We start from the raw sequence: 25,405 nt of genomic DNA on the forward strand, positions 1-25,405 counted from the left end.
GGGCCGGTGCTGGAGATGGACGTGGAGTGGGGCAGCCGCGCGGCCGGCGCCGCGTCGTCGCTGGGCAGCGGTGCCGGGGCCGCGGGCGGCGGGCGGCGGGCGCGGCGCGGCCCCGCGGGGCGCGGCGGGGCAGAGGGGCCGGGCCGCCTCCCCGGGCCGCCCGACGGCGCCGCGCCCCGGAGAGTGGCCTGGGCCAAGCGGCTGGCGCGGAGGCTGCGAGGTGAGGGAGAGTCGCTGCCCCGGCCCTGAGCCCTGAGCCCCGCTCCCGGCCCCGCGCGGCGCCTCTGCCGCTGCCTGCCCGCTGTCTCGGAGGAACGCATAGGAGTTGCTTCTAGTCCCTTTTGCCCACCCACCCCTTTGCTCCCTGCCCTCTTTTCCCTCTGTCTGTGTTCTTTTCCTATCCGTCCTTGCCCGTCTCTGTGTCCTCATCTCTTCGAGCTCATCCATCACCTTCCCGGTTACAACCCCCCCAGCACACGCAAATGAACTCGCCCCTCCCTCCTTTCCCCTGGGTTGTGTAGACCTCTCTGCGTCCCAGCTCTTACTGATGAGAATTTTAAACCTAGGATTTGTTTAAGTGCCAGACAAAATCTTTATAGTTATAAAGCTGCAGGAAAAGTAAACCCTATTTAGGAAATCGTTTCTTCTTCTCAAATGTGGACTTTCTGAAGTGGTAAATAGTGTTGTCACTGGCTGGCACAGCATCAGCAGAACTATCAAAACAAACTTGATTTTAAGCAAGGATTTGTAGATTCCTGTATGTCCTGTATCCCTTCTCATGGATTTTTATGTGCATTCATGGATCATTCGCTATAATGATTTCTTTGCCTTCGGCTGTATTGCACCAAAACAAATCCCTCTTGAACATTGCAGTGTCTTAGATGCAAGTTAGACTTGCAGAGATTATGGAATAGAGCATGTTTTCAGTAGATTTTACTGAGACAAAGTTCAGTGACCCAATTCACTTCAAAATAAGAGATCAGAATGACCAGGAACAATACCAGTAGTGATTGCATTATGCGTGAACTGGCACAACTGTGTTTTGGAGTCTGCAGTGGTGTGTTTGCCTTAGTCTGTTGCTGAGATGTGTAATTGCCTAGGAAAGGAGCTGCTTCATGTGGAGAAAGTAAAGTTCTTTTATAAAAATTCGTATCTAAGTAGACTGTTGAGATGCTCCCTTCGTACTGGTTGTCACCAAAAAGGAACCTCCTGTGTATGTTTTTAACTGTAATGAAAACCAGCAGTGTTTGTACATGAGGTGAGACTGAGTTAGTAATGACCTGGCATGAGTTGCTACTATTGGTTCTCTGTCATGGTTTGTGCAGTAATACTCAAAACAAATAACCCACATTAGGATTGAGTTTGGTGCTGATTTCTGAGCCCTTTTGAACCTGAAGGCAGAGCTTAATAACATGTCACTTGTGGAAGGTTAGACTATTCACAGGTGGAAAGAAAGTTCATCAGGCAGACTCACTGCCATGAGATACTGTTCTAATTACAGCTTGGTGAAAAATTTTTTTGAATCATCTGTTTATCTGCATCTACAGCTTAGGGTTGTTTATGGGTGCAGGAAGAATGCTTATTTTTAGTATGTTGGTTTTAGCCCTTGAAGTTTGTTTATTTGTTTTTAAGCATATATGTATATTTATCTTGTTCGGCTGAGCAAGCAGCAGAGCTAAGAACTGGCTATTGGTGAAGCTGCGTGCTGTGCTGGGCAGAATGAGTGTGGCTGAGCCTTCAGTGGCATCAGCATCAAGCAGATGTTGCCAGAGATGTTCTTACCCTGCTCTCATAGATGGATCCCCTGCCTCTCCTCCTGCATAAAAGCAATGTATCTTGGGCTAGAATGACTGATTTGGAAGCTGATGTGTGTCTGTAGCTTGAACTTCTAATTTCTGCCTTCAGGCTAAGAGGTGAGGACCACTTTTGATGTGGTAGCATTGCGCATCCTTTCGACTGGCAATCTCTTCTCTGTTGGGCGTTAGCCAATTAAGCAAGTGTATGTTGTGTGGGGAATGTTTGCAAAGTAACACATTCTTGCAGTGCAAGATGACAGAAAAATATTATCTCTAATGGCCGTGGATCAAGCTGCCTCTTGCAGTTTGAGACAGTCATTGCACACTGGTAGTATTCTATTTTTAGCTGTAAAATGAAAAAACTTGGACTCCTAGGAGTGTTTGGAGTGTATTAATCCCAGAGTGGTTATTATCCACAGTTTCTTTTGATTTCAGACCTGTCTCTGTGTATTTCTGGCTCTTTCATGAAAGTGTTGCCATGAATTCATGGGCACAGTAAATGTCTGAGTGTGACTTTGGTACTGTGGAAGCACTACATAGTGTGTACTTGCCTGTGGCACAGGTAGCACCTTCTCTGAAAATGTGGTCACTGGTGCTACACAGTGAAAGGGCTGATTTCAAGCCTGACATTATTCTTGGGCACTGGAATATTTGAAAGACCACTCCATAGTGCTTTTGACATTCCATAGATAACCATGAGGATCTTTGAAGACTGGATAATGATGTACTCAGTTTTATTTCAATATGACTGGAGGAAAGTTAGCATAGATTTATTTAATGAAATTCCATCTCACTAGACAGAACTCAACAAGAGGGATTAATCGTTTGGATATCACAAGGGATAGTGCTACCATGGCTAAACAAGTTATCTCTCTTTACTGAAGGGTATTCAGTGACAGCTTACACTTTACTTGCTGTCAATAAGAAAAACGCAGAGAGGATTTAAGGTAATGGGATTTTGGTAATTGCAACTGTTGGGGAAACTAGCAGGAGTCACTGAGAGAATAGAAAGTCAGCTACTTCAGACTATCAGTATTTTAGATTCTTCTCTTTGTTGATTCTTTTCAGATTCTAATAAGAATCTCTGTGAAGTGACTTTAGTCCCTCTAGTTTTGCATATCTCTTCAGCAGACATCCTAAATGTTGAGAGGAGAGGAGGGGCTGACTATCCAACTCTGTTAAGGAGAAAGTTATCAAGAGTTTTGATGGGTAAAAAGAGCCAGACTGGAAAGATAATCTAGCCTGCCCTGCAGAGCTGTACTTGATCACCCCGTGCTGCAATGTCCTCATATGTGTCAATACTGGCTATGCTGGGCACTTCTTGAAAGGTGTTCTTAGTTCTTTTTAAATGAAGGAATCAAATATCTGTCCCAGTCACCCATGAATTGTTACTTTCATGAAGAATGCATCATGACATTTTTACTGGGAGTGTGAGCTAAGGATTGTGAGACCGTGTTTTGTTGTTTTCAGACAAAGTGTCTTTCCTCTCCTTCCCCCAGCCTCATTCTTTCCCCAGAATTTCTGGGCAGTCAAGTTAGTTAGTGATATGTATCCTGGCCTGAGCTCTTTCAGAACTTAGGACTTCTACATAAAATTGAATTACTTTATATGCTTCTGTACCTTATAAACTTGGCTTTATGATTATATAGGCATATGGGTATATGTAAGCACATATACATTATATATATTACATTTGTGCATTATATATATTACATATATGTATGCATATGTTTATAAAACATTATTATATGTGTGTAAACAGAAAGATTTCAATTTCCTGTGTAACAGACTAGACTTTTTACTCTGAGATGAAATTTCATCTATTTTTTTTCATTACTTTTTGGCAACTCTTCTGGGTTTATATACTCTTCAGGTAAGCCATTTGAGACACAGAATGAGTGCAAGAGATTGTTAGTTGCAGCTTTGATAAATGAATTACATAGATTCTGTCAAAAAGCTGATGAACAGTAAATTTATATAAGGAAACAAAAATGTTCTTGGTGCTTGCAGCAGATTGTCAACTTAAATCCAGCACTGCTTACCTCCACTATTCTTGATGCATTTAAATCAGTATTCTCGTAAGGCAAAAAGGGGAATAATATATATGTTGTAAAAATGTAACGGCTAATGAAAGCTTCAAGTTGGCTGATGGGCAATTTCAGAGTTCATTTAACACAAAGATCATTATATGATATCTGGTGTGGTTTGGTTGGGTTTTTTCCTTCACATGTAACTTTCTGTCAGTCTTTGCTGACTTGACTCCTAACAATGGTCTAATATGACAGAGTTTGAGTTTGCAAGCTTTCTGCTTCTGCTCACCACATTTCTTATTGGTGAGTAATGTGCTGACAGCTGGGATTTGGCTTTCTCACCAGCTTAGCTCACTGGCCCTTCCAGCCTTTTCTTCCTCTCTTCCGTAATGTTTTCCTGCCTCTATTATGAGGGTTGCTAGTGCAACGTAGTGCTGTGTTAGAGGCTGAATTTGTGGAGTTCTTTATTATTAGTAACTCTGTAAGCGTTCCTGGATTTGTGTCTGTGTCTTCAAGAATGACCTAATGGTGAGGATTTGGCATTCTGTGTAGTAAAGTTGGAGTCTTTGTCTGTAACTTTTCAAACTTGGCTTTAAAGAACAGCTTTGAAAAAGCTTTCTTATTTTGGGGCTGACACTAGTGAAGGTTATAAGTTACTAATTAAGGAATGTGAACAGAGATTAATGCTAAAACTGTTAGTGCTTGCTGTGCCTATGCAAGAGAATTTTACTGGTTTACGTCACAACTTAAAAATGCGGTAGCTGAAAGGCTTCTTTCTTTTCTTCGTTTTTTTCTTTTAGAAACACCTAACATTTTTTTCTGAATAAACCTCATATTTGCAGGTCGAGGGAAGAGTTTCCTTATTCCCATCTCTTTGTTAGCAAACAAAGGTCTGCCGCAGGCAGATTAGCCCTTTGTCTTGGTCTTACAGCAGTGGTTGCAGATCGACTGAACTCTTGCTTAATTGACAGCTTTATAATGTGTTTTGGCTATCCCTTGTTGCTGTTCCATTTGACTTCAAATTACTGTGGTATGTTTGATGGATCCAAGATTTTTTCCTAGGGAGTCTGAGGTTACTTCATTTCCATCTACTGAGAATATAAGGGATGTTTTGAAAGGTTGGGTGTTTAAAACACCTGAAAAGGATGGAAGTTTAGTGTGGTTCTGTAAGAGTGAATTTTTATTTTTATATGCTTTTTCTCTCACCATAAACTACAGTCAAATTGCCTTGCTTTATTTAGGCTTCAATGAAGAGAAGTTCCTTGAAGGTAGCAGTTCTGGTCTGAGCATCAGCAGCTCTTCCCTTTTTTTCTGTTCTATATTAGGGACAGGAAATAAGTATGGTGGTTACTGTGTTTTGTTTTAAGATGGTTGTTTCTTTTAGGGACTCCAGTTAAAAGATCCTTTTGCTTTTCAGTTACCCTTTAGGAAGGGACCTATCAATAGCTTCTCTTACAGTGTCATCTTGAGAATGTCAAGTATGATACGAAGTGAGTGGCATGTGGAAACAGTTCAGCTAACACAGTTGCTCAGTTTGACAGCTTAGATGGGAGTTGCTCGTTTAGACTGCTACTAATGTTTAAATGATAACTCTTTGTTGTGCAGGGAAAGAAACGGTATAGAAATGCTCACCAAGGTCCTTGCTGTGTCTCTGTTGGACATGCCTTGCCTATCTGGGAGAGGAAGGTTATGGATCTGGGTGTTTTTAAAAATATCTTTGACTCATGTATCCTCCTTTCACATGGAAAGTTAGTTAAGACTACTCAGAAAGGCTTGATAATGAATGTACATTTTCACAGAATCACAAAATATGCTGAATTGGAAGGGACCCACAAGGATCATTGAGCCCTGCCCAGGACCATCCCCAAGAGTCACACCATGTGCCTGAGAGTATCATCCAAATGCTTCTTGAATTCTGTCAGGCCCTGGATCTAACAATGCTTTTCATGTAAAAAAAAAAAACAAACCGCCAAACCAAACAAACAAAGCCAAACAAAAAACCCCAAAACACTACACTTCCATTTCTTGAAGGATGGCTTTATCTGTGCATGTCTTTGTATCCTTGTACCTGTTTTCGTGCCATGTGGTTGTAAGTGAGAGCACTTCTGGCAAATCTTCTGGCAGATTCTGTTAGAGTTCTGCTGAGCTGTTCCTAAATTATTGTGGTATCTCATGAATAGCTAATCCTGCCTCAAGCCCCATTCAGTCTATGAAAGAAACCGTTCTTACTTAAAATTACATCTGTTTAAAATCCGTAGAAAAACCTACAGCAGACATGGCATAGGTTAAGCTTTCAACAGCACTTACTATGTCACTTGTGTGTCAAATATCAGACATCTGAGCACATCATTATTACGTTTTCCTTTTAAGGTCTGTGGGGGACAAGACTCATGGAAGAAAGCAACACCAGCAGAGAGAGATATCTGAAAAGTGTTTTACGGGAGTTGATTACTTACGTGATTTTCCTTGTGGTCCTGTGTGTCTGTAAGTACCATTCAGCACTAATGCGTCCAGTTCTGTACTATCTCCTTGCTGTCTGTGATTCCATAATGAAGGTTGGTTGATGTAGGAGAAGAATTAATGGGCAGATATCAAGGCAAACACTTAGAATCAAGTATTTCTGTGCGTGGGTTGTTGCTTGAGATTGAAAACATTACAGCTTTCTGTGCCTTAATAGGTTTGGAATCTTTAAGCAGAATGATAATATTCTTTGTTTTTAGAGAGCATTTTTTTATTGTAGTACCACAGTGTAATGCTATGCATTTTGAAGTCACTGAGGTGGAACTGGTAGATATGAAGAGGAGGATTTAGTCATCTAGGGCAAATAATTACATTAAATCACCAAGTTTTAAGTTCATCACCAAGCTTATGTCCAGATCATTCTAAGAATAACATTTCTTGATAGTAGCTGGAAAGGCAGAGATAATGCTGGCAACTTAGAAATATCTGATAATCTGTATTTGTGTGATGATGGATGTTTTAAATGCATCAGCAGCCTGAGCTGAGGTGTATATGGATCACAGCTGGAGACTTCTGTGATTTAAGTGTGTCATTTGTTTTGTTGTCTTGATACCATATAAAGTATCATAACATTCCAGAACACAGAACAGAGTGAAATTCAACCTACAAGGGAAGAAAGAACTTAGTTTGAAGTTACGAAATAGATGTTTTATTTGGTCACTGGGGAGAACAACAGCAAAATCTGCATGCATTGATTTAGTGCATCTTTGGAAAGCTGACATGTTTCAAGTCTCCAGTTTTTAGTGTGGGCAGTTCTGCTCTAAATGGCTGAGATGTCAGTGACACTTAGGTTGTCATTTATGATCAGTTGTAATACAACAAGGTGATGATTTTATTTTTTGTGAGAGGGAGTCTTGGAGCGGGAAAGCAGAGGCAAAATTACAATGGTAGACTGACTCTGAGAGCAAGTCTACCCTGCTTGAATATAGCAGAATTACTAAAAGCCCCAAACTTTATACACTGACAAAACTGTTCTGGTGTTGTACTGCAAACCTGTTTATATACTAAATATCAAGGGGTTTTTCCCTTCATGAGTCCATTAAGAATGCTTAGTGCAGGTTTATGAAGTGATGTAAGACTGCTTGAGGCTGACATGCTGTGCCACCAAGAGAGGTGTAGCATTAAAATGAAATTGGTTTCAGTGGGAGAAGTTTCACTTATAACAGGCTGTTAACATTTATTTTGCTACAGGAAAAGATTTTTAGTGACAGAATAAAGGAAAAATGTACTGGGTTAAATATCTAGAGAGATTGCTATCTCTTTAGTATTTTTTAAGTACTATCCTTTTTATTTTACACATAAGGAATAACTATAGGACAGTCTGGTCTGTCTGGTCTGTGGCTTGGCATGCTCTAGGAGAGAGCTTTCCAGTGCAGGCTAAATTCTATGGGCATTTTTTGTTCCCTTGTGCTTTTGAGAGTACATATTTAGAGAGAATCCAGGTATTGCACAGTCATGTGATGGATTCCATGTGCCACAGCAGAACTCCATTAAAAATAGTTCTTATTCTGTGGTCACTAAAGAAAACATTTGCTAAGGAAAACATTTTATAAAATTGTCAAAACTGACAGCGATTATTCATTTTAGACCTAATCTTTCAGACTCCTCTGAATTTTAGCCTTAAAACAGTTATAAGTATTTATAGGCAGTAACCATATCCACACCAGAGACCGTTCTCTCAAGCCATCTTGGCTTTGTACATCATTTTATAATTTATGCTCTGTGGTCCTCATCCAAATCCTTGGCCCAGTGGGAGGAAAAGAAGTAACACGCGGTCATTTATTTCCTGTGGGGAGTTTCTCTTAAAAGGACTCAACATCTGGGGTGGAGGTTCATTGCCTAACCATAAGCTGCCAGTGTCATTCCCAGGGCCCTGCAACATCCTGATTGACTGTCATTAGCTGCTCAGCCAGGGCGTAGTTCTCCTGAGGGCTTTGTGCCATCCACACCGGTTCTCCTTGCATACCTTGGATAGCACAAGTCACCTAAAAAGGCAGTAGCTGCCTCTCTTCAGGCTGCTGAATTATGCCTTTGTTTTTCTTGAGGTTAGTTTTTGTAGAATCATTAATAATAGAATGAGGTGTGGGAAGGAAAAGAGAGTATTACATTGATCAATCATTCTGTCTTCCCTGCTTTTTGTATTTCAGTCACAGTTGACAGATAAATAGTTCTTGATGTGGATTTTGTTTTCGTTTGAAGCTTAAAAATTCCAGTACAAAATATGTACAAATACAGTCTGATGTATTCAAAACAGAACAAAGTACCTTTTTTTGTTCTTTTTTTTTTTTTCTCTTTCTCTCATTCATCTCTCACTCCTTACCAAATCTTTTGCAGTGACTTATGGGACGGTGAGTTCCAGTATGTACTATTATACAAGGGTTATGTCACAACTCTTCTTGGAAACACCTGTGTCAAAAACAGAGAGAACTGATTTCAAAACTTTGTCCACCATGGATGACTTCTGGAAGGTAATCTAAAACCAAGTTTTTATATCTATATTGCTGTGGTTTGCTTGTCCTGTCATGGCCCCTAAATTTAACCTGCAGGATATTATTTTCTAACGTGGTAGGGTTTGTGCAAGAAGATCTGTGTGCACAATGTCAAGGCTGTGGAACAAAGTAGGCCTTTGATATGTAAAAGTTTAAAACCCAGGTCGTGCTGGTGGGGCAGGGTGGAGCAAGGTGGTGGAATGTCTTTGGAGGACAGGTATCAGTAAGGCCTTCTGTCAGTAAAATTATCAGGTGCAATTCTAACACCTCCATGGAATGAATACCTATAAAAACAGTGCTGACGATGTGCCAAGTAAAATTCTCTCATCCTCCCCAGTTCACAGAAGGCCCTTTGCTTGATGGTCTTTACTGGGAGATGTGGTACAACAACAAAACCATGGCAGAAAACAAAAGCTTCATTTATTATGAGAACCTGCTCCTTGGGGTGCCTCGCATTCGGCAGCTGAAAGTCAGAAATGGTTCGTGCTCAATACCTGAAGATTTAAAGGATGAAATCAAAGACTGCTATGACGTCTATTCAGTAGCTAATGAGGATACTGCTCCTTTTGGACTTCGAAATGGAACCGCGTACGTAGTATTCCTGTAGACACATACTTTTTTTCCTGTTTTCCTGACCTGGCTTATGCTGAATTACACACTAAGTCACTTGGTAGAGGCAACTTTGCATTTGCTTTTGTATGTTCTGTCTGTAACGCCAGGTAAATCCAGAGCAGCTGCCAGTTCTGCTCTTGGAGAAACCTTCCAGACTTAGAGAGGACTCTGCTCCTGATCCCCTTGAGTTCAGGAGCTGTCCCTGTGCCATCAGTAGCTGCTGTGCATGGGAGACACGCTGCATTCCGAGCTCAGCACTGTTGTGGTATCACAGATTGTGTTGCTGCAGCGGGTTTTAGCAAGTTGTCTTCCCTGGCTGAAAACAGGAATGAATAACACTGCCCCTCTTGGACGATGATTTGTGAGTTGAACTGTAAAAGGTTTTGGAGGTGGAATGTAACTACGTAAATGCCAGTTTTCTTTCTTTCCCTGAGGACAGAAATTCTGTGTGAGTGGGTTTCATAATTAATATACTTGTGAAATATACTTGTGACACATCTTTTTATCTTAATTTTATTGTGTTTGTCAAAGGAATTTTTCTTTCTCCAGGATACCTCAAAACTTTTAACTAGCACCTCTTAAAGCAGCTTTAAGTAACTGATACAGGGTTTTTGGTCAGATTTTTTTGGTGTCTGTTCTGCTAATTTTAAGTTGAAGGTGGAAAGACCAATGTGTTCTGTTTCACTTACTTCTGAACTAGTTGGACGTATACCAGTGAGAAGGATCTGAATGGGAGCAGCCACTGGGGCTTGATTGCCACATACAGCGGAGCTGGTTATTACCAAGACCTCTCGAGGACCAGAGAAGTGACAGCTCTGCAGATTGCTAGCCTTAAGAAGAACCTGTGGCTGGACAGAGGGACCAGAGCAGCTTTCATTGATTTCTCCGTGTACAACGCAAACATCAACCTGTTCTGCGTCGTCAGGTACGAACAGAGCCACAGCAGCATTCAGTTTCCCAGTGTGGGTTGTAGATTTGGGGTTTTCTTGTGATTACTTTGTTTTAGGATGTGGGTAAGCACGTGTTTTGTATAAAGGAGACAGGCAACTGCAGTGATGTGCCTCTCTGTCGCAGAAGTGAGTCTGCACATGGTGTCTGCACTCACCATCTGGAGGCAGTCCTGGCTTTCCTGATGCTGCAGCAGTTTGGGTGCAGTTTGTGGGTGACTTCTCTAGTGAGTCAGCTGAGTCGAGTAAATACATGGGTAGACACCATGAAACAGAAAGGAAAACAAATCTCTCTGTTTTCTCACTGTTGCTAAAAAGCTTTGGGTTTTACTCAAAATTGAGTGTGGTCATGTTTACACACCTTTTGTGTGGTGTCTTTTCTGAATCATACGTGAGCTTGTTTCCATTATTTAAATAGTTATATAAATAAACCCAAATATCTTTTAGTAGCGCTTCTCATCAACTGTGTGTAAATTTGAGTATTTTCTCCTTTTTTCCTTTTTTTAAATGCAGGTTGTTGGTGGAGTTTCCAGCAACTGGAGGCCTTGTTACGTCTTGGCAGTTTCAGCCAGTCAGGCTGATTCATTACATCTCCACTTTTGATTTTTTCCTGGCAGCCTGTGAAATGGCATTTTGTCTTTTTGTTCTTTATTATACGGTGGAAGAGATCTTAGAAATTCACATTCACAGACTGCGCTACTTCAGAAGTCTTTGGAATTGCCTTGATATTCTTATCATTGTGGTAAGTAACCTTTCTAATAAGGCTAAACTTGCTTTCTAAAATGCACTTTGTGGAAGTATTCCTATTGTGGGTCTAAGGGATAGGGCTGTCTTTAGGAAGGATACTTACAGGATACTTACAATTAGGCTGATCAGTCTGAATAAGACAGTTTTGGTCTGTGTTGTAATGTTGGTGTGTTTTGCAAATTCTCTTGTTCTGTCTTCAACCTTCGCATCCTGGTGCAAAGTTACAGTGTTTGTCCATCATGCTTTTCTGGTTTTGTCTGTAGAGGCAGGTAGTCTGTAACAGAGGTAGCAAACTTGCCCTCTGTTCTACACATCTGATACAGACTAATGCACTGGCTTTCAAGTACGAAAATCATCTGCTTTAAAGTAGTGATTTGCATTTTGAGGAATGGGACTGGGATTTGAATATGTTTGCAAAGAACCACAAAGAGATTTGTTGTGGTATTAAATACTCACCAGCTAATACCAAGTTTGAAGAAGAGTCTCAAACTTGTAGAGTGCTAGCAGCTGTCAGGGCTGCTTTCTTGATTAAGTGGACAGTGTTGCGCATCAGTAATTCTTAGTGTAGCAGAAAATCTGTGTTTTGGATTTAAAGCTACATAATACAATTCTCTCTGAATTCATGTCAAGCTGTTCTTACCAGAAGTATACAAAGCCAGAAGTGCTGAAATAGTTCCAGTCCCACACTCGTTTTGTATCTTCAGGCTTGGATAAATCAGAGGTTTCAAGTCTTGAATTTAGTATCTGTAATCCAGAGAAATCATACTTGCATCACAGTGCTTTGTAAATGAAGGACCATTTAGGAGGATGTTTATGTGAAGTGTTTGTTATACTTAATGATGGGGGCAGGAACAAGATGCTTGGCTGTTACAATTAGTGAAGAGTGTTCAAGTGTTGAGTGTAAAATTCATTTCACATAAAGGGTCAAAATTCTATGTTTATACCTTGCCTGAGGGACGTTAAAAAATTTAAGATTATGTACTTATGACTCTACATACACACTTACACTAATGAACAGCACATTTGCAGAGGTGAAAGCAAAAACCTTACCTGTATGGTAGAACTGCAGCTTCTCTGCTCTTGCTTGTTCTGGGCAATACTGGGCAGTCTGTACTCTGAGAGAGAAACTGTAGTGCCTTTTTGGCTACTGCTGTCTTTCTACTCTTTACTCTTTTCACTGTGTTTTTGAATTGTCATATTTCCTTCCTTATGTTTTCTTCTCTGTGACAGCTTGACTTTTCTGAGCCTGCCAGGTTTCACTCTCATATTGTCCTTCAACTCTGGCAAGAAAATTACTTCCAAATCTTTTTATTCCCAGACTATTTGTCTGTAGTCCAGGACTATAATGGTTTTCTTGTAAAATGCATTTCCTGATAATGTCCAGAAATTGTAGTTTGGATCCCATGTCAAACAGCAGCTGCTGGGCTGGTAAATTACTCCTGAGTGAAACCTGGCCCTGCCAGCCCCTCCAGCTGCCTGGCCCTAAGCACTGGTGGGGTTGGTGATCAGAAGGGTTGACCCTGAAGGACTCTGAGAAGTTTATATCAGTGATTTTTTTTATTTTTTTCCCCTAGGCTCTGTGCAATCTCTGGATGTTACTTTTCTGTTTTAAACTTCAGCTTTGTAGTCAGGACACTTTGAAAACAGTATTGCTTGCTTTTACTCAAAGCTCACTTCATGGTAGTGCTATAAATAACATGAAGTTCCTCATATCAATTTTTTTCTGACATATGTGGTGAAACAAGTTGGTTTAAAATCCTAATCACCTTTTGTAAATTTGTACATTTCTTTTGCACTCAGCTCTCTGTGATAGCTATAGGAATTAGCATTTACAGGACATCAACAGTTGATATGCTCCTGAAGAAGCTGCTGGAAGATCAGAACTCATTCCCCAATTTTGAACCTTTGGCGTATTGGCAAATGCAGTTCAACAACATTACTGCAGTCACCGTGTTTTTTGTCTGGATTAAGGTAACTCCAACACACTCCTCCTTATCCTAATGTTAGAATGTAAGCAGTATTCTGAGTTTCTCATGATACATTACTTGAGTTTTAGTTGTGTTTCTCCCAAAAATTGGTCATGCAAGAAAGTCAGAACACAGAGGTAACTTCTTGCAGATGAAAAGCAAGGTTGTAATTTGCCCCAGGTTTAGTTGGGTCTTGTTTAAATCAAGAAAATATAGTCAATGCTAGTGTTTTGTCCGCAGGCACAAAAAATGTTTTTATTATTCCTCGATTGCTCAGACAGTAGTTCTTAATGGATGCTGCTTTATCCTAGCCTAGTTAAACCATGCCCATTTGATTTGTTCCAAACTTCTGAATCATTAGAAGAGTTGGTAAAGCTAATCTAATTCATTTGAAAACTCAATTGCTTTAGTTAATTAATCTAGTTAATTTAGTTATTGTTTTAGTTAAAAGTAACTTCTCCTTTCCAGTGATGCTTCTTTTCATGCTCATACTCATTTTCTGCCCTCTCTATATATAAAGTTGCAGAGGAACATTTAGTTAATAAACTAACAGGGGAAATGTAAGATCAGTGATAAGTGAATTTCAACTCTGATGCTTAGATTCATCAAGCAAGTTAGCTAGTCTCTTACTGTTTCATAAGACAAAGTTGCATCTAATTTTTGCATCATGATTTAAGAAATAAAGTGGCTCATTATAAGAAGTAGTGGTAAACTGCAGAGTAACAGAATAGTGCAGTTTGGAAGGGACCTTGGGAAGTCTGTAATTCAGGCACCCACTTGGAGCAAATCAAAGCTATGAGATCTGGTTTTGTTGCGTTTTACTACTTGGTATATAACCATTTTCATTGAAGATAAAGATGGATAAACAGGCTTCTGGAAGTGTTTTGATAATGCTGTTCTGAAGCCAGGGTGCCAAATAGAGAAATTTAAAAAAACCCACACCCAAACAAGACCATTGTTTGCCTTCTCAAACAATTTTCCTCATGCTTCAAGCCTCAGTGTTTTTAGGAAGTGATGTATTTCTAAATGAAAATTAACTGACTTTGTCTCCAGTCATATCCAGTAAGACATCTGGTGTAAAAGGCTGGAGAGCAATTGTGTTAAGAAAGTGTCTTCCTTGTCTTTACCAATTTTTCTTGGTTTTTTCTTTCTTTTAACAGCTTTTCAAATTTGTGAACTTCAACAGAACGATGAGTCAGCTATCCACTACCATGTCTCGCTGTGTCAAAGATGTCATTGGCTTTGCTATTATGTTTTTCATTATTTTCTTAGCATATGCTCAGTTGGCCTATCTTGTCTTTGGCACTCAAATTGATGACTTCAGCACTTTCCAGGATTGCATGTAAGTACAGGTATAAAAAGTGGAAAGAATTTCCCAGTGCACTGGTAAATGGATCTGCTTGCCTTATTCAGAGGCGAATCCTTATGACATCCATCTAAATAGATAGCTGCAGACATATCACTGTTGATGTAGCCCAGTGGCAAATGCATTTTTTTAATAATTTTTAGCTCAGAAAATGTTTCTGCTGTGAGATTAAACATATGCTATAGTCAGATCAGTGAGCTAAAAACGGCAGGTTTTCACTGGTGGAAATGACATGGTTTTTACAGCAGTTGGTCACATTCCCAGACAAAACAGTGACTCCGTGTCCAGCAGTTACATGCGTACTGAAATGTTGGATGCATAATAAGGCTGTGCTCCTGAATAGTATTTGTTGTTGGTTGACTCAAATGGAGACTATCTTAGCTAACCAGAATATCTGGTAAGCATCTGCTGGAGTCCAGGAGAGTGACAGGACTTAGTATAAAGTTGTTAATCAGTTTTTCCTTTATTGATTTGCTACAGCATAACCTGATTGTAACAGAGGCAATTAACAGGTTGTTCAGTAACTAGTTCCTCCTGCCCCCTAATAGAGAAGTGGAGGAACTTGAAATACGCTGATTCTGCTGTAAAATGCCAAGCCTCTTCCAGCCCTGGCACTGTCCAGACAGCTTTAGAGGGAGAGGGTTGGGGTTGTATGTATGTGAGAGAGATGGTAGTGGGTCTTAAGGCTCCATAATAGTAATCATTGGTTTGCTCTGCTTCCTGTTGCCCCCAGGCAACTGAAAAGCAGAGATAACCACCCTGTTTTTGTTCTCTGTGTGTGGCATCTGACCATGAGTTTGGTTATGCCTTGAGAACTGTTTATTGGAATGCCTGGTAAAGTACTAGGGTAGTGCAGGTCTCTCTGCAGCCCATCAGTCAGACTGTTAGAAAGAAATAGTTTGAGTATCCTTGCACAGCTTCAAAAATGTTTTCTTCAACTCCTGGATGTGTTTTGTTTTTTTAAGATTTACTCAGTTCCGCATCATTTTGGGAGACTTCAACTTCACAGAGGTTGAAGAAGCTAATCGAATTTTGGGACCAATTTATTTCACTACATTTGTGTTCTTTATGTTCTTCATTCTTTTGGTATGTACACTTTGGTTACACACTTTCATTTTTTGCTTCATTTAAAATAGATTTGCATTTTATGTTTGTTGTCGTTCGCATGTAGTGCTCCATGCTGTGGGGTTTTTTTATTTTTTTTTTCTTTTTTTTTATTATTTTGAAGAATTTTATTTCTAAAATCTGAATAGTGCCTGGTTGGCATAAACAGCAAACCTGTATTTTTTGTTAAAAAGTAGCTGTAGGAGCTGTACAGGGTCTTGGATCATAAAGTGCTCCAATGTGTGGCTGGCTGTGTTTACAACAGCCTGGTTCTTGCATGCAACACACAGATTTTCTGCCAGAAGAGCCTAGTTCATCAGCAGTGCAGCAGGCTTCAGATATCCAGGTTTGCCTCTCTTCCATCTTCTCTTACTTCCCAAGGGCAGAGTAACCTCTGTCTTTCTCCCCTTCCCAATGCAGATTAACTGTACACTTTTCAAACAGTGTTATAAGAAGCTCAGCTTACCTGAGAGGCAGCATGTAGGCATTACTGACAAATAAATCAGTGAGTGTATTGTGAGTGACTGCTCATCTTTTGTATACTCTGTTAATATTAGTATTGAATCCATATTACAGTCTTACTAATTATTTATACAACAAAATGGAGGGAATAGACCTCTCTTTTAGAAACCTAGGATACCAGCAAATTAATTTTTTTATGTCAATACAACTGGAGAGCCCTGGTATCTTCTACCTGGATGTACTTTTAAGTTAGTTTGGTACTAACAATATATAGTAATTTTGTTTCTTATGATAGCACCAGATGGAAGCTGTTATCTGAGCAGGGAGCTTCAGATCACTCCCCAAACTGTGCGTGTTTTGGTAATTTGATAAGGTGTCGAGTACTGGAGCAGGATTTTACTAACCTTAGATCAGTCCTGCATCATCATAACTTTTAGAGTTATTTAATGACCCTTTTACTTAATGAAGCATTTTATTAGTATTATTTGAGATGAGGAGGAATAGCATTCAGATTTAATTTGTGGGAAAAGACTTCATCTTGGATGTTTGCTAGTAAGGAAGCAGAGAATCTTAAGTGTTCAGTGAGATGGACCAGTAGCCAGTAGGAAAATAGCATGGGTCACTCTGGCCAAAGAAGCAAATGAAGCAGGTTTTGTATTTGCTTTGGAGTTGATGCTTATGTTGATGTAAGAGAGACAACACTGGAGACCAGTCTGAGACCTGGGAACTAAATTAAGGAAGATGGATAGAGAGCATCAACTCTTAATGTCAGGCAGCTGAAAGCAAAATAGTCAGTAGTCAAGTTATGTCTTAATTCTCTGGTGTTGAGCAAGAATGCATGAAGAATACAGCACTGGAAGGTTGTTCTAAAGCATGTTTTTTCAGTCCATGAGGTAACAGAGATTTAACGTGGTCTTTCTGTATGAGAGTGGCACATTGAACGTGCCAGTAAATTTAGTAATTCTTCTTGAACATGAATGTCCAGCTTGCAACTCAGTCATGTTTATTCCATGTCCATCAGGAACCTTTCAGTAATGACAGCATGGCTCAAGTCAGTTAAATGCTTGGGACAGGGTTAGTGAGGCCAATACTTTATCTTTTCTCTGAACAAGCAACCACGCTCTTTTCAGACTTGGTGCCATACATGGCAAGCGTCTGATTTTAAGCTTTTTTTTGTTTTTAGTATGAAATGCAAACAGAGCTGTAACTAGAAAAGAACCTTTTGTTTGTGCTCTTTATTAGAGGATGAGTAGTTAACTTGATTCCTCGGGCATTTTTGTTGCCAGCTGTGTTGCCTTGATTGATTCACAGTTTTTACCTGTGTAAGTTTGGCCTTTCCAGGTAAAGGGCCAAACATACATATAACGTTAAACAGGCTTAGTTTAATTGCCTCTGCTGTGTGTAGGTGTGAAGCCTCTCTGGAAAGTAATTCTCCAGTTATGTTAAATAACTGTCCTGATTAGAAGTTGTTATACTGCAGCACACATTGTATTTCAGTATCAAGCTCTTGATGTTAGTGCTTTTTAAACAGCCCACCATTTTCTCCTGGCCTTTTTTAAAAAAATCATATGTATGTCTGCACATGTATAAAAAAATCATGTGTAGGTCATAGGAGCAGTAGGGCTCAGACCTGTTGAAATTTCAAATTGGGCTTTTTGATTTCTCTTGTGAACAGAACATGTTTTTGGCCATTATCAATGATACATACTCTGAAGTCAAGTCGGATATGGCACAACAGAAGGCAGAAATGGAACTGTCTGACCTTATCAGAAAGGTAAAAGTAATGTTTTGTTTGTTTGACGTTTTATTCCTCACATCTGAACTTATTTCATAAAACACTGTGTTACGTGTACAAAGTAAAACTGGCATCAGCTGATGAAAATACACATCTCTTAAAATAAATGAATCTGAGGTGAGTGTAAATTAACTGAATGAAAACTTTCCAAAACAATGTATTTTAGTCATCTGAGACTTTGCTTTGGATGATCAGCCTACTGAATATGATACAGGATTTTTCTGTCTAGATACGTACAGAAATAGTGAACCAATGAAGCTAAACTGGTATTTGGTACGATCACAGAATTCAGATTTACTCCATTTCAGGCAGTAAGATGAGACAGATCTTGACTAATGTGCTGGGAGCTCCCAGAAGCAGCTGTCAGTAAGGTTGGTGAATACAAAGTTGGGAGCCTGACCTGAATCCCAGTTGAGGAAAAACATGTGCATGTGCTCTGGCATGGAAGCGATGCTGTGCCATGGTCAGAAATGTCTAAACGCATACTCAGCATGACCAGCAACACAGAGTTTAAAACTTGTAAACTTGTTATTAGAACAGAGCAGTGAAAGATGCAAAGTGCTACTATTTTTGGAGGAGGATTCTTTTAAAAGTCATTCCTACAACTGAAGAATGAAAGATAAGTAAAATGAATGCAGCAGGTTGTACCTTGCAGCATTGTTTAAAACTGTCAGTAGCTACAAAAGGTGTCTTCATCGGACAAAATATTCCATTCCTACTGAGTATTTGAATTGCAAATTGAATGATGAAAGCCTTACCTATGACTGCAGAGATATTTAAATGCTGAAATAAAAGATGGATAAATTGGAGGAAGAGACAAATTCTCTCAGGACTTTTGGAACACACTGAATGATAGTATAGCTGATTTTTGTAATCAAAGTTATTAGAAATCAAATCTTAGCATTTCATGACAAACACCAAAATTTCACTTTCCCTTTTAGGGCTACAACAAAGCCATGATCAAACTTAAACTGAAAAAGACTACTGTTGATGACATTTCAGAAAGTCTGAGACAAGGTGGGGGAAAACTAAATTTTGATGAACTCCGGCAAGATCTGAAAGGGTAAGGGAAGTGTTACTGCTTGTCTTGGACAGTATTCCCAGAGAAATGTGATCTTAAGTTTTTGATGTGATTTTTCTTTAGCTTCTGTGATGTGGCAAGACTCCACTAATAAAGACACATGACAGAATACTTTTCTTTTGGTTAGTGGGTAACAAAGCATGTGCTTTTCCTGGGTCTGGTGGGAGTTTTATGTAAACAAACAGAGGTACACATGTGATCAGTCTTTGCATATGGGTCTACAGGCTTTGCAGAAAGGAAAATTCAAACTGTGATATGTGATGTGGAAGAGAGAAGTAGGAAAAGAATGGTCTTGAGGTGTAAGAGATGTTCTAACTAAGGAGGTCTGCTGAGCGCTGGCCCCTGCAATCTGCACTGTCACTGCTGCATTGGGGCAGCATCCCACATTAGAGAAAGGATTTGGAGGTCTAGGGCCCAACCTCCTTGGATTTCTATGTTGTGGGGGAAAAGGTTATGAGGAAGCAGAGATCTGAGACCTTTGAGGAAATGGTAATATTTCTGTCAGACAGACCACTGAAGAGGTTTGTGAAAAGGCAGTAGTCCAGGAAAAGGGAATAAATCAAGGAGGTATGGAAGGGATAGTTGGGAAGGAGCAGGGTGCAGTGTAGGGGAGATTGGTGCTATAAACTAATGAAAAGTGAGGAGTGAGGTTTTTTTATCAGTGTTGCGGTGCTGGGATTAGTCATATCTTTGTTCTGGAGATGAAAGTCTGTCTGAAGTGTTTTCTAATACTCAGGATTCTTTCAGCATCTGAAAAATGGAAAGTAAGGGAACTGCTTTGACTGCCTTTTCAGGAAGGGGCACACAGATGCAGAGATTGAAGCAATATTTACCAAATATGACCAGGATGGGGACCAGGAATTGACGGAGCATGAACATCAGCAGATGAGAGATGACCTGGAGAAAGAGAGGGTGAGCTCAGCATTAGGAGTGCTGTGCCACCAGCACTGTCTGCCAGTCTACTCCCTGTGCTGGTTTGCTGCCTCAGAAGAATCCTCCTGTTGCCCTTCACATGTGCTGTCATCCCTGGCTGTCTGAGCAGCACTGTGAAAAGGCACAGGGGAGCTGATGGAGGGAGGGAGGTCTTTGACCTCATCACCACCATTCCCCATGTACAGGTGAAAGTTTTTACATCTTTTTCCTCTCTGGCATATGTTTTCACAAAGGAGGATTTGGACCTCGATAGGAGCTCTCTGCCACGTCCTCTGAGCAGCCGCAGCTTCCCCCGGAGCTTGGATGACTCCGAGGAGGATGAGGATGAGGACAGTGGACACAGCTCCAGGAGGAGGGGCAGCAGCTCTAGTGGGGTTTCCTATGAGGAATTCCAAGTGTAAGTTAATCCTTCTGAGGGGGACAAATCTGCATGGTGGGTTTTGGGTTTTGGTTTTTTTCCTTGTGGGTTTTCTCCTTTCCATTATATAATATTCTTTCATGTAACTCTTGAGTATTAAATTATTCATAAAAAAAAGTGTTATGTTTTTATGGTGCAGAAGTTGCGCCTTTTAATAGCTTTCAAATAAATATCTGAACTGGAAGTGCTTTAGAGAGCCTTGTGAGAATTGGTTAGAAAATAAAAAATTAGAATAAACAAATAAAAAACCAAAACCAGCAAAAACCCCCATGTCCTTAAAACCTGGTCATTGAAAAGACAGATAAAATGGTCATGTTAAAATGATGCCAGAAAACTGTTACGCTTTTTTAAGTAGTAAAACCTCAAGGGTTTTTTAGGTTCAGTAAGAATTTCAGCTGTTGTTTCTAATAAGATAAATTACTTGTGACTGTGTATTTTGTCTGAAATGATAGATCTCCATATGAATTAATTATAAAGACATATAATATGTCTATATAATATAATGACTGTATATAATATAGTTCTTTACTCAATATAATGAGTAAAGAACTAGGTAACTGGAATGAAAAAATTTTTATGATGATGCCCTAAAAGCAGTGAAGACAGAGAGAAATATGTACTTTTTTTTCCACGTGCTTTACCCCTGTTCTATCTTCATGCTCTAGTGTACGTTGTCCCTCCTGGACGGTAGGACTCGTTTGTGGGAAGTCAGATGGGCGCTTGAATAAAAACGGTGTCTCCTCCTTATCTGCTCTGTGTGTTGACATGCTAGAACGATGCTGATTGGGAAATGTCAGAGTCACTGAAGCTCCCACTTGTTGCCCTCAGACTCATGAGGCGGGTCGATCGCATGGAGCATTCCATCGGCAGCATCGTTTCCAAGATCGACGCGGTGATTGTGAAGCTCGAGGCAATGGAGCGAGCCAAGATAAAGAGGAGAGATGTGTTGGGAAGACTGTTAGATGGAGTGACAGAGGTAAGGATCCCACTCTCCAGTCTGGCCACAAACTGCACGGCTTCCTTACTGTTAGCACTTCTTCCTAATGCTTGGCTGGGGAGGGAGGATTGAAGGAGTATTGGAAAAGGTGAGGCAGGTTATTTGGCAGTGACCAAGGGATTCCACTTATGTGTTAGGAAAACATGGAATTTAAAATATTACATTTTGGGGCATGATCCAAGGTTCAGGCATAACAACCTGTCTTGTAGCAGGCCTGTGTCACCACTTAAAACCCATGCTCTGGACAGCAGCGATGTTCAGTAGTTGCTGAAGCAGCTCGTTCATCCCTTATTGTCTGTTAAGATTAATACAATGTTATGGACTGTTAGAGTCTTGGGGATCCATCCCAACAGGCCCAGCCTGTTCTTATTTTCCCATATTTCTTCTGGGATTGTGTGTGGCAGGGGGAAGCAGGTCATTTCTGTTACAGAGGTTACCTGACTTCTACTGCTTCTCCTTTCACCTTCTCTTTCTCAGGGGCGTTTTGGAAGTGGACAGTGGAGAAACATGTTATTTCTGTGGATGCTAAAATCTGTCAGCTTCCTGATGGGAGCAAGAACACGCAGAAAAGGGCTTTCAGGGAGGGGGTGTTATCAGGAGGACTGTCTTGGTGGGTTATGTAGGTCAGACTTGCAACTGCCCTGTCACAGATATGGTGATCCTGGGTGTTACCTGTTGTTGAGGTGAGGCTTTGTGGGTGTGCTCTTCTCAGTATATTTTACATTTCTGGAGGTGGATTTAAATGCAAAACCTGTAATAGAAATTGTGCTTTCCCAAATGAAGGAAACAAGCTGGGCATTATATCACTGGAAATAAAACAATTTACTGTGGTAGCTGTGTTTCTCCACTGGCTTGTGGAAGTACTTGAGTGGTGTAAGAATTTCCCATTGGGTTTTTCTTAGACTGCAGATTGGAAGCCACGCTTCCAGCTTGTGTGTTTTGATGTGTTTAGGATGAAAGACTGGGCCGTGACAGTGAAATCCACAGGGAACAAATGGAGCGACTTGTGCGAGAGGAGCTGGAGCGCTGGGAGTCGGATGATACTGCATCCCAAATGAGCCATCGATTGGGAACACCACTTGGACTGAACGGCCAGTCTCGTTCGAGGAACTCTCGGCCATCTTCTTCCCAGTCAGATGGTATTGATGGGGGAGGAGGAAATGGGGGTAACAACATCCACCTGTAGGATTAACTTTGTAGGAGTTTCAGGTCAGTATTCAGCCAGTAAATACACTACACTGTTTCCCAGCATGAAGTGATCATTCTGATCAGAGCACTAAGGACAACTTTCACTGGTGGGCAAAAGTAAATATTTTCTTCATAAGTCATTTTCAGACCTATGTAAGCCATGTGTCATGTTTGTGTTACCAGCAGTGAGACTGTCAGCCCTGGAAACAAAAATGCAGGGAACAGAATGGATATCAGGCATGACAAAGTCTTCCAGGACAGAGATTTGATTCCATACATGTATTATGGGGAACACTTTCATGAGGGCTGCAAGCATCAGACAAAATAACCTTCTGTGGCCAGCAATCTGCAATGAAAGGCGACGAGTTTTCTCCTTTCTCTTGGAAAATATGGTTTTTAAATTATTTTAAAAGCAAGTTTTAAAAGAAGATGGCATCAGTTTATTTTCTGATTCCTATAACAGCTGACAGTTTTCAAAGAGAGAAAACAGCACTTTTTAAAATTTGAGTTGCTCTCTCATTTTCTGAGTTATTCTTAGTGTACCAACATTTAACCTAACATTTTCCTGTTTCTGAGAAGTACTACATTTCTTTAAACAGAAGAAAGTGCACTTAGTTTGTACAACTGTAAACTACATGATTCTGTAGTAGAAACTGAATGCATTATAATTAGCATTTCAGAAGTGATATTTGAGAGCTGCCTCTACACACCCAACTAACAATAATTTTCATCTTTGTTGCAAAATGTCTGGTTTTTAATGCCATATTTTCATGATTTGAGTGTTCCTGGGATAAATATTGCAGAGGCTTTAGGGCAAATGTGGCTACTTTGCAGAAAATACATTATTTACAAGCACACAAAATTGAAAAACACTAACTCTTCTGTGAGTGGGAGAAGGGGGCAGAGAACTTGCAGACAGCTGGGAAAATCTGATCTTGTGCCATGTGAAGTTCTAATCACATCTCAACTCTGCGGTCAGTATTTACATTTAACAGAACTGCTTCTAAAATTATTAGGTACATTTCTACATATGCTTTTCTGCTGAGGTGCAACAGATGATTCCTTTGGTAAAGATGTTTGTGGTACAATAACTGATCTTTAGTATTTAATTTCCTCTGTTTCTTATGTCATAGAAGCTTTGTTTTTGAAAGGAAATGCAACATTGAAATTATGTTGGTTTCCTATAGAAAACATTATAGAAATATAGAAAGCAGTGTTTGGAGTTTTGCCTAGCAACATGTGTCCGTGGAATGCTGGTTTAGGAGGGAGGCTGTCAATGGTACTTTTTTCCTGAAGATGGCAGTTGTCTTGTATTTAAAGACTTAGAGCTGGTGAAACAGATAATGGGAAGCTACACAATCAATTGCATCTTAGCTGTTACTAGGGAATACAGGGGAAAAAATGCCTGTTTAACAAAGTATAGATAGCACATGTTGGTGCCTTTTGTTTCAAAAAGCAGTTGTTGCCGGGGTTTAGCTCCTCATTCTTGTGGGAGTACTGCTTAGGCAAAGCTTACATGTTCCATATATTCTTACAACGGCACTGGCTGGATGTGCAGTGACTCAGACTGCCTTTCCTCTAACCAGAGAATTTGCTAAAACTAAATAGACTTCGTGCCTTTTCTCTTTTTTAAGTTTATGAGAAACCATACGCACAGAAATGTAATTAATGTGTAAGGTGGAACAGGAGGAAATTCAGTGTGGAGATTGGAATTTCATAGTAACCTTGTGTCGAGAACAGAACTATGTGGGAAAACAGGTTGTGATTCTTGTGAAGTGTTTTTTTTTTTTTTCTGTGGGTTATTTTGTCCTGTACTAAGAAGAAATTCATACTCTTCCACAAGAGTTCCCATCAACTTGCCAAAACAGCACAGTGGGTAGGGCATTTGTGTGGAATGAAGACACGTGGACTGTCTTGCCTTGATTGATCAAATATTTGGACTGTAGAAACCTTTCTGAGAAGAGTTTTCAGTGTTGAACTGGCATTTCTGACTTCAAACAAACAAACCAAAAAGAAGCATTAGCTGTACACATGGCCAGCTGGTGTGTAAGGAAAATACCAAAGCAATTTAAATATATAGAGCCTTATCTTTATATTCATATCCAAAATGTGTAGTGTGTTGGTATGTGATACGATTTACAGCTTAAACTTTGAGGCACACTGACCAATTACGTGTGTGTAATATGTAATTGGTGTGGGGTTTCTAGGGTCAAGGGTCTAAATGCTATGATAGTATTTAAAAATCAGTGACTCTGGCCAAATGACACAAATTGTCCAGCAATCAGCTGCGATCTTATTAAGGGTACCCTGTGTTAATATTCGTGCCTGTGGCCTGTCAGTCATGTGGCGTGCAGAGGTTTATGGCAGCAGGGAATGAGGAGTGTGCAGAAGTGATCCAGTGGTCATTTTTTGTTGAGGCAGGGCCTTCTTGGGGGAAAAGAAAGCACACACAGACCTGTCAGTATGGTTTTATATGGGCTTCCTGTAAAAATGTATCTTTCAAAATGTAAATTCACCTTTTATTTGTACTGTATGTTTATTATGAGAATGTCTGCATTCATAGCTTTATTTGTTGAGGTGTATTTCTGTAACGTGTCGTTACTTAATAACAAACTTCATCTTGAAGTGCAATAAGTTCCCATGGGTACCCCTGTGTGTTGACAGTGGGCCTTGTAGTAAGTGCATTGCCACTTGAAAAGTGTTACAAATGTTTTATTAATTCATTTTTCAATTTTAGATTATAATATCATTTGTTACTTATTAGAACAGTAAGATTTTTGCATAGTAATATACAGTGTTTGATCTTACTAAGAAGCTGTTAATTATGCAAGTCTTCTACAATGATCAAGAATGTATTGATCTGTAAAACTGAGCACTTTACTTCCTAATAAACATTTTATATAATCTATGAAGCAAACATTGTGCCTTTCGCTTGTTTTGTTTATAAGGGAAC

The 25,405-nt window shown here is 40.0% G+C and overlaps 1 protein-coding gene across 1 annotated transcript; it reads left to right on the forward strand.

The window, feature by feature from the left end:
• PKD2 (polycystin 2, transient receptor potential cation channel) lies at positions 1-25,405 on the forward strand. The gene is made up of 15 exons (XM_050327347.1): positions 1-220; positions 6,197-6,310; positions 8,681-8,814; positions 9,173-9,423; positions 10,148-10,372; positions 10,908-11,136; positions 12,942-13,112; positions 14,269-14,450; positions 15,440-15,560; positions 17,716-17,814; positions 18,777-18,898; positions 19,711-19,828; positions 20,083-20,246; positions 21,096-21,243; positions 22,217-25,405. The coding sequence occupies exons 1-15, from the start codon at positions 16-18 to the stop codon at positions 22,448-22,450; spliced, it is 2,517 nt and encodes an 838-aa protein (XP_050183304.1). The 5' UTR covers positions 1-15; the 3' UTR covers positions 22,451-25,405.

This window comes from Myiozetetes cayanensis, unplaced genomic scaffold (genome assembly GCF_022539395.1).
Source record: "Myiozetetes cayanensis isolate MyiCay16 unplaced genomic scaffold, myiCay2020 scf33, whole genome shotgun sequence".
NCBI lineage: Eukaryota > Metazoa > Chordata > Aves > Passeriformes > Tyrannidae > Myiozetetes > Myiozetetes cayanensis.

Bases quoted from the DNA above. Each gene is read 5' to 3' on its own strand.
- PKD2 (XM_050327347.1), top strand. From the start codon at position 16: ATGGACGTGGAGTGGGGCAGCCGCGCGGCCGGCGCCGCGTCGTCGCTG. The intron at 13,113-14,268 runs GTAACTCCAACA...TTCTTTTAACAG, and splicing joins TGTTTTTTGTCTGGATTAAG to CTTTTCAAATTTGTGAACTT. The intron at 20,247-21,095 runs GTAAGTTAATCC...TGTTGCCCTCAG, and splicing joins TCCTATGAGGAATTCCAAGT to ACTCATGAGGCGGGTCGATC.